Source organism: Callionymus lyra, chromosome 10, assembly GCF_982586985.1.
Source record: "Callionymus lyra chromosome 10, fCalLyr1.hap1.1, whole genome shotgun sequence".
NCBI lineage: Eukaryota > Metazoa > Chordata > Actinopteri > Syngnathiformes > Callionymidae > Callionymus > Callionymus lyra.
In genome coordinates, this window is record NC_141827.1 from 15966473 (window position 1) to 15976508 (window position 10036).

General features: G+C 40.5%; 1 protein-coding gene across 2 annotated transcripts in view; it reads left to right on the plus strand.

Annotated features, from left to right (window-relative positions):
- Positions 1–8822, plus strand: part of plxna1b (plexin A1b) — a 182102-nt gene extending 173280 nt beyond the window's left edge. For both annotated transcript variants that reach the window (XM_087801302.1, XM_087801303.1), the window contains exons 28-32: positions 1399–1589; positions 3874–4043; positions 4289–4501; positions 4585–4735; positions 6108–8822. In XM_087801302.1, coding sequence (XP_087657428.1) covers positions 1399–1589; positions 3874–4043; positions 4289–4501; positions 4585–4735; positions 6108–6203 — 821 coding nt within the window. In that variant the 3' untranslated portion in view covers positions 6204–8822. The remainder of the gene's footprint in view (positions 1–1398; positions 1590–3873; positions 4044–4288; positions 4502–4584; positions 4736–6107) is intronic.
- The last annotated feature ends 1214 nt before the right edge of the window (positions 8823–10036 follow it).

Sequence of the window (10036 nt, forward strand, 5' to 3'; positions counted from 1 at the left end):
CACTAAAAATACTAGCTTTGAGTATGCAAGTATGTGATTTGAGACACAGCACAGGTCTACGTGAACACAAGACTTTGCACGAGCCTCCATTAAAACTAATCTCAGGATCTCGAATGAAAATTGACTTTCTTGCATCAGTAATGATCGTCCTCCAATCTTGTTATAAACGATATCATCATGAAGAAACCTGGTGAGTACGGATCACGAACAGACCAGAATATATAGAAAGATAGAAAGCATCGATGCCTCAGAATCAAACCCAGTGACGTTAAGTTCGTGGAAACGTTGTCCTCGTCAAGGTCGGAGGTTGAACAACTACCGCGTCATGTCTGTGTCACGTGAAGTTGAACTTCTGTCTCTCAGCCTAACTTTTTCGGTCAAGCGGCGTCCTCCAGCCGAGCCGCGACACACTTGACATTCCCACAACGATCCTCTCGCACTCCCGGTCCCGCGTCGAGCGCCGCACTCGTTCTCCGCTGACACTATAAACCTCTCCATCTTTGACAAGCACTCAAACTAAAAGCATAATGCTCCGTGTCACAAAATGGGGGATCACTGTCCAAAAGTGTCGGCGGGGGGGGCGACAGGAGGGAAGCATAAAGGGAGATGGATGGACGATTGAATCTTCATAGATGGAAGTAACAGGCGAGGGGAAGTCGCTGGAAGAATGCTTTTAACATCGACGACTTGTCTCGGGTCGAATGAAACCTTGTTGAGTTAGGGAAAGTCTTTTTTATTTCATTAAATTAGTAGTTTATTGGTTTTAAAAGAGGTTGTTTGTGAACACTTTCCAGGTCAAAGTTCATTATCAGTAACATTAGAAAACAGAAATAAAAGTAAAGCAGGAATTTGTTGGCAAAGTTTGCTAAAATTCAGTGATACACAAGCAAAAAAATAATAATTCTATTGTGTTGGTTATTACTTTACGAAATCCCATATTCAAAACTTTTTACCAAAGTCATAATAGCATGTGACTCTCTTTTAAGCAGTTATTTTGTTCAAGTTTAAAAGTAAATAAACTAGTTTAATATGAGTAAAACACTCTTTATAGACCATTTTGTTGCAGAGAAACCAGTCGGCTGCTCTTTGCTGATTCAGCGTTAAAGTGAGAAGTATTTTTCATCCGTCAATGAAAATAAGTTTATACTGGTGTAAGAGTACAAACGTTGATGATACTTTCTGTTTAGTATCTTTTATTCAGCAGCCTGACCTTGATGCAAATATATTTTGTTAACCCCTTGTGTGATTAATTTGACACCTCTGTTAAACTTGTGTTTAATAAGATTTCCTGATACTGTATCATTTTCTTCTACTTGCCAAACAATGTTTTCTTATCTATCAAACCAGTATTAAAAAAGGCATTCGAAGCTTCATCATTTGCTTGCGTCCCCCCGACAGAGAGCATGCTGAGGACCGCCAGCAGCCCCGACAGTCTCCGCTCCCGCACCCCCATGATCACGCCTGACCTGGAGAGCGGCACCAAACTCTGGCACCTGGTCAAGAACCACGACCACTCGGACCAGAGGGAGGGCGACCGGGGGAGCAAGATGGTCTCCGAGATCTACCTGACCAGACTGCTGGCCACCAAGGTGAGAGAGACGCTCACAGACGCCTGATCCCCGGACTGACCTTTGTTAGGTTTTTAGCTCTCAAAGCTCGTTAACATTTTTCACAACCTTTTCCACAAAGACACATATTTACACGAGGCCGAGTGTGTGTCTTAATTAGGAGGTTGACCTTTGATTATTGAGCTGTTGTGCTGCCGTCACCTGCTCTGTTTGTGGCCTTGGGGCTAAAAGGCCTTTATTCCGCCATCATCGCTCGACAAATTCCTGCTTGTCCTGCAGACCCTGGTGACACTGCAGGCTTTTCTTGATGCTGCTGCAGGGATGAGCCGCTCCATCCTGATGGGAACATTTGCTTCATATTTTGGAGGAAAATGTTCCAGCAATTTATCATCGAGTCCTTTCATTTGTGCCGACAGTGAGAACCTAAAACTTGTTTGTCTTATCGTTTATCTTCTATTACAGAGATTCTCATCTTCAGTCATTCATTCTCAAACAACAAGATTGATTGGCGGCTGGAATTAGAATCACAAGACAGACAAAAGTTGAGGAGCACAAGTTTGGTTTGCTTTTGTTTATGTAACAAATCTTTATAGTGAAAGAAAATATTGATATGCTTATATATACCAACATTTATTTTTCAAGATACCGATCGATATTAAACAGCACTGTATTCATTTTTTTAATTATTTTTTATTTTATTTTTTTGCTTTCACATCTTGTTTTGTTTTTATCATAGTTCTTTTATAGTTTACACTTCAACTAAGTGTGTAGAAAATAATATAATTCGGTTTTAAATACATCATTTTTTAACATTTACAACGATTTTTGTATTGCATTTAACTTAAACGGCAGCAGTTTTTACGTCCTCCTCAGCTAAGGAACAGTGAAATCCCAACCATGACTAAGGACGAGAGGATACAGTCGACTCCGGCAGCTTTTAAAGCTGATGTTTGAACACATTTTGGTTTTAGAACAAATGAAAGCAGTTACAACTTCATCAAGAGGCATGTTGTCTGTAAATATTGCAACACCAGGATCAAGTATTAGACAATACTACAAATATATCCTTGTTCCTACAGTATCCGTATCGTTGCTTCATGATTCAAACTTTTTTTTATACAACACTTTCTACATATATACAGTGTGTATATATATATATGTATATATATATATATATATATACAGGTGTATATATATATATAAAAGGAACAGTGAACTCCCAGGTGATCCCGACCATGACTAAGTACGAGAGGATACAGTTGACTCCGGCCGCTTTTAAAGCTGATTTTTGAACATATTTTGGTTTTAGAACAAATGAAAGCAGTTACAACTTCATCAAGAGCCATGTTGTCTGTAAATATTGCAACACAAGGATCAAGTATTAGACAATACTACAAATATATCCTTGTTCCTACAGTATCCGTATCGTTGGTTCATGATTCAAACTTTGTTTTATACAACAGTTTCTACATATATACAGTGTGTGTGTATATATATATATATATATATATATATATATATATATATATATATATATATATATACAGGTGTATATATATATATAAAAGGAACGGTGAACTCCCAGGTGATCCCGACCATGACTAAGTATGAGAGGATACAGTCGACTCCGGCCGCTTTTGAAGCTGATGTTTGAACGTATTTTGTTTTTAGAACAAATGAAAGCAGTTACAACTTCATCAAGAGCCATGTGGTCTGTAAATATTGCAACATCATGTTCTGGTAGTACTAGGCAATACTCCAAATATATGCTTGTTCGTTCAGTATCGTATCGTTGCTTCGTGATTCAAACTTTCTACATATATACAGTCTGTGTGTATATATATATATTTGGTTTGGCAGTGAAATAAAAGTCAAAAAATAATCCTAGTAATAGTTACTTCTCGATGTCAATTCCTCTTTTTTCAGAAGTAAAAAATCTAGTATAACCTAGTATAAGTATTTCGCAGGTATTAAGTTGACGTCAAAGTAACTAGTTCTCCACCATCATGCCACATACAAGTCAAAAATACAAGCATCCGTCAGTCTGAAGCTTTAATCAGCTTCATCGTGAATCTAATTAGAAAGATGCTGATTAGTCAAATTATGCAGATTTGTTTAATTAATCATAACTTGTATTAAACCCTCATCTGTGCTACTAAAGAGGCTGCATCTGGTGCACTCAGTATCTTTTGTATTTTGGCATCTGTTCGCTTCTGTTTCACCCCAAAAAGCGATGTGAACAGGCAGCAGTCGAGGACGGGCCGATGAGAGTTCTCCTGTTGACCGACCGGTCTCTTGTGTTCAGGGCACGCTGCAGAAGTTCGTGGACGACCTGTTCGAGACCATCTTCAGCACGGCGCACCGGGGCAGCGCCCTGCCGCTCGCCATCAAGTACATGTTCGACTTCCTGGACGAGCAGGCCGACAAACACTCCATATCGGACCCGGACGTGCGGCACACTTGGAAGAGCAACTGGTGAGTCCGTGTGGGGAAAAAAAAAAAAAATCATTATCACGTATTTAGTGGTTTTAGTGTGGAATCCGGCGCCTCTTCAGCGAGTCCGACGTCGCCGTCTGATTCCCTCCATCCATCACCCTGCCAGAGCGCGGCGCGCCGCTTCATTCATCGCGCCGGCGCCGTTGCTCTCTAATCGCTTGTCAAGCTCGCTCTAACAGTGGTGCTTCTCTCTGTCTCCTCCCGCCTCGTCACGGATCCCTCAGCCTTCCGCTGCGCTTTTGGGTGAACGTGATCAAAAACCCCCAGTTCGTCTTCGACATCCACAAGAACAGCATCACGGACGCCTGCCTGTCGGTGGTGGCGCAGACCTTCATGGACTCCTGCTCCACGTCGGAGCACAAGCTGGGGAAGGACTCGCCCTCCAACAAGCTGCTCTACGCTAAAGACATCCCCAACTACAAGAACTGGGTGGAGAGGTGAAGCTTCCGCCGTCTTTTTTCTCTCGCCCCCCCCCCCCAAAAAAATGACCCCGAGTGTTAACTTCTCGTCCCTCCCGCAGGTACTACTCCGACATCTCGCGGTTGTCGGCCATCAGCGACCAGGACATGAGCGCGTACCTGGCCGAGCAGTCCAGGTTGCACGCCAACCAGTTCAACAGCATGTCGGCGCTGCACGAGATCTACTCGTACATCATCAAATATAAGGACGAGGTGAGTCTCCCACACTAGTCGGACTAGAACCAGCAACTTCTTTGCATGGTTTTGTCATGTTTTCACCCAATATATGAATAAATATTCATATTATCATGTTTATAGTGAACTTTTTCAGAGCATGTTAACTCTTATTTACCCAGAGTTGCCACGGAAACATAAAAAAAAGGCATTCAATTCATGAATCTAAGGCCTAAACTGGCATTAAAATGTCTTGAATCTAATTAAAAATTGTAAACACATTATAAGTCAGATTTAATGTTTGTTTAATAATGTCTAAATATGTCTCCTTTAGTTATGTATTGAAAGACGTATGCGTCAATGAGATGCATGTTTGAGACCTTGGCTCTTGCGAGGGTTTAAAACTGTATCTATTTAATAGCTGGACATTTTTCTGCACAATAACTAGGGGTTGTGAGAAAATCTTGATTTAGATTCTTTAAATAATATTTTTTTGGTTCATATTTCAGTGTTAAAAGAATAAAACAATTCCTTTTTATTTTTATACAAGCAAATATTAACAGCGTTTGTCAATTTATTTGTTGCGATTAAATATCAGCCCCTAGGTGGCAGCAGTCATAACAATGTGGAATACTACAAGATCCCTGTGATGACTGAGGACGAGAGGATACAGTCGACTCCAGCTGTTTTTAAAGCTGATGTTTGGAAATATTTGGGTTTAAAACATCGGAAATCAGTTACGACTTCTTTAAGTACACCAGATGGTACTCGGAAAATACTACGAATATAGATAGATAGATAGATAGATAGATAGATAGATAGATAGATAGATAGATAGATAGATAGATAGATAGATAGATAGAACTTTATTGATCCCTTCTTCGGAATATTCTTTATATTGTTTTTCTTACAGTATTGCAATATATCGTATCGTTTCCTCTGAATCGTTATACTTATCATATCCCGCAAGATCCCAATGATGACTGAGGATGAGAGGATACAGTTAACTCCAGCAGGTTTTAAATCTATTGTTTTGGACGTACCTCAAAATAAAACGACTTTGTCAAGAGTCATGCGGTCTGTAAATTCTGCAACACCAAGTATCGTTGCCACTGAATCGTGATGCGTATCGTGATATGTATCGAATCAACAGAATTTTGTGAATAAACAGCCCTAATAGTTTCCGAGACACAAAAATATTGTTTTAATCACATTTTCTTTTGTCCTGAGAGCAAATGAATGTGTTGTGTTTGACCGATTTTTCTCAAAAATGTTAACTGAGGACTAGGAGAGATCATTTCATCAGCTGTATTTATTATATACAATATATCTGATGTTCACTGAATTAACTGAACACTAAAAAATGTTTCACAACAACAGAATCCTTGCTAACCTCCAGCTTCCTCCCCAGATCTTGTCGTCGCTGGAGCGAGACGAGCAGTCGCGGCGCCAGAGACTGAGGAGCAAACTGGAGCAGGTGATCGACACAATGGCCATCACCAGCTGAGGACGGACCCTCCAGCCCCTCCGTCCATCCCTCCTCCTCCTCCTCCTCGCAACAGGACCCGAACATTGCTAGAAACACGGGAGCAGAACACACTGTAACATGGCGGGGGGGGGGGGTGCGGCAGAATTTTGGACGGGGGTCTCCGCTTAGATATGTACGTGTGTCAGCGCCCCCTGGTGGCGTCGACACGTGTCTGCGAGAGACGCGGTTCGCACGAGAAAAAGAACAACCGAAGCTTTTCATTCTTGTGGATGTTGGTGTTTTTTTGTGGTTTGCTTGAATTTATTTCCCGGAGTTTCCACATGAAGAAAAAAAAAAAAAAAAAAAGACTCTCGTGGATGATGGCTTCACTTTCAGACCGGACTGATCCGACGAGCCAATGGAGAGAAGGCTCTCCTAGTCATGTGACTCCAACTGTTTTTTCAGTGTAATCAGCTGCCCACTCGGATCTCTCGCCACTCGTATAACTGCTGACTTTGCACAAACAGAAGCGTTACAAAGGAAGACTATATAGATATTATATATACGTTTTTAAAAAAAAAAAAGATTACAGATGTTCTTTTCTTTTAGCCAACACCACGATGACACGAAAAAGAATTCCATATTTGAATTGCCGAGAAAAAAAAAACTCCACACAGACAAAAAAAAAAAAAAGAAGCGTCGTACTGTGCCATGTTTTCTTTGAATGTCGTTTAGTGCAAAGACATTTTGTTCGATGGAATGTGCAACCAGATGATTTTTTAAATATGCCTCGTGACTGAAAAAGTAGATGAGCCGTTGTCTAAAGATGTTGACGGGAAGCCAGACAAGTTTGTTGTTTTATTTTTTTTTACTGTCACTTTCTTCAGTCGGTCGCGCGTCCTGGTGTCCGCGGCGACGACACAAAGTGATTTTTAGTTTCAGACTCATTCAGTGCAATCTGTTGGTTTCAGGGAACCAAGCGTCGTCCGACGTTAGCTTGTAGCTCCGCCACCTCAAGTAGTAGAAGCCGATCAATGAAGTAGTTACGTTGCACTACGCCTTCGAAAGTTTCCCTGACGCGAGACACGGTTCCACAGGTACTGGGATTCCCGGGGGGGTGTTGACAAAGTGGGAAATCCCTTTTTTTTTTTTGTTTAGCCTCGAGTCACTTTTGTTTTTAGCCCAAATAGAAGAGAATCTCTCAGCCACCTCCAACCTCTTGAGCAGAGACAGGGTTTTAGCTTTTAGGGGGTCTCGAGGGATGTTGAGGTGGGCTGTTCATTAGCGCCCCCCCGCCCCCCTCGTCCTTACTGCCATGTGTGGCTTAAGCTTTTTTACATTAAGAGGATTTCTTTCTCTTTTTTAAAGTCACAGTTTTGAACTATGAGCTAGTTTCTTTCTCTCTTTCTGCTTGCCGAAAAACCAAACTGTGGTCTGTAAATTGTTTATTTTGATGTTTTCATTTGTAAAATTGTTTTTTTTTTTCCATGCGTTGTCATTTTTGCTATCAGGTCGGTTTTGTCTTAATTTTTTTTTTTTTTCGTTTTGTTTTTAAATCATGTAAATTGTACATTGTGAGACATATTTACGGTACAGAACACAAAAAGTTTTCTTCAGGTCACCCTTGAAGGACGATATACTTGACCAGAGTCGCAGTTTTGGATTCGTAAAAAACGAGCATCTGTGTCGATGCAAATGTGACGTGCTGCTTCAACTCTTCTTTTTTTTTTCTTTATTTTATCAGTCAGTAGAGCTGAGATCTGATGCTGATCCTTCATGCTGTCCTTTCTTAGAAAAAAAACCTCCTGGGTCTGTGCATCGTTCCTTCTTACATTTGGAACATCGTTGAGCTGTGAATTTCTGCGTTCATTTGGACGATCAACTGTATCATTAATGTTTTTAAAGACGTTTACTTCCAAGACGCTGATGGTAAATAATGGATGGTTTTCTAATATATTTGCAGTCCGATTATGAATTCAAAATGTCTTGTCACTTCTCACCTGAACGTGGATCTTTTCACGACGGCAGAAAAGGTAAAATATTACGGGAGAAATCATTTTTCCACACCGGTTGCTGCTCTTGTGGGCGTGAAGCCGCAGCTCCGGTTGATCAGAATTCTCCCGGCGTTCGTCGGGAGGAAAGCGACCGCGGTGATCCGTCAGTCTTTTAAACGGCTCTGGATTCATGCTCAGGTTCACGATTCATTAGTGCCACGTTCGGGCTGTAATTCACTGCGTTAAGTGGCAGGTGAGCGGCGTGATGCACTTCATCATCTCCGCGGCTTCAACCGGATCGACTCGCTCAGTACGTCCAGGAGGTTTCTCTTCCCCCCCCGACGCCATCCCTCATGTTGCACAGACTCAGCTGGTGTTTTTTAAATAACTTCCAGAGAAGAGAACAAAACGTGACTATCGTACCAGTTTTTCCCTGTCCCTTTCGCAACATCTCTTATCATGTTCCTTACCCTTTGAATTGAAGTCAAATCCCGCCTCGACGAATCAGCAGCAAAAGGAGTTTTAATACATTTGTAGAGTTCTGAAGTAACATGTTTGCAGGTTCATTCATTTTGTAAATATTGTGTTATTTCCTATTTTGCTGATTTACTACTTGTAAATAAACACGCATCAAGGAGAGATTAAACATTTTTTGGTAAATAAAGCTTCACTGAATGTTTCATTTTTTTTTTTTTATCTTCCTTCATTCACGGCAGGAACACAAAGATGTTTTTTAAAGAAGCGTTCTTCGACTGCAGACTTCTGCTGAATTGTCATTTGTCTGGTAGCAGATGCAGAATGAAAGACTGAAACTCTGTGTGAAAACAAACGTCAGGTTTAGAAATGACGTTTCAGAACCTGTTGAGTCAACAATGAGTTAATAGTTAGTCTGAACTGCACCAACAACACCACAAGTAGACAAGGGAACATTGATTTTACCTCCCCCAAGGAGGTTTTCCCTGTAACGTACTTCTCTAACAAAGTATTGTAGTAGTATGTAGTATGTATGTATGTAGTTTCAGCTGGATTTTCAAAGGTTTCAAAGGTGAATGTATGGCTTTTAACTGCTGCTGCGCACAGACTCTGCTCCATTCAGGAAAAACAAAAAATGGTATAGATGATATGAAATGGTAACAACTATTTGTTGCAGTCATTTCTCACTCAAGTATCCAATTTCTTTTTCTGAAGAACATGGGTCTCGTCAAGAAGAAGTCTCCAAAGCAATAGGATATACTTCATGTGTTAGTTGGCGGAAATTCCAACTCCCAGTTCTAATCTGCCAACTCCTCCATCACTGTGTGGTACTCTGCTGCAACGGACGAGAACAGAACTGCAACAGAATATCCGTTTGCTGCCCAGATCAGGTTCAACATATTTATTTTTTATTTACGTATATGCCATTTTATGGTAATGTATCTGACTTTATTTATGGTATTTTATTAATATCTTTTTATTTCATTATTTTATTCTGTACTAATCACAAAGAATCCTTGGGCCTCATGTACTAAGAGCCTTAACCACAAAAAACTTAAGGACATACTTGTTTTTTTAATATAATGAAAAAAATTATCGGTGTCTGAGTCTTTCTTGACGAGAGTCACAGACGTTTTTGTGAAACAACATCACGTTTTATCAACGTGAATCTGCAGAAAGAAAACAGCTAAAGCTTCCCTCATGTGATCACATAATTTGGAGAGATCTTGATAAGCACAGTTATATAAATATACCATCATATGATTTGTTTACTTGTAATTTTAAACAAAACACTTTTATTTTACAAATGTAAAAAGAATTGCGCGTGTGTTGTGCCACACATTCATGTGAAGCTCAGATGATCAGACCATCTTCATCATCATCATCACTACTCATTACTTTAAG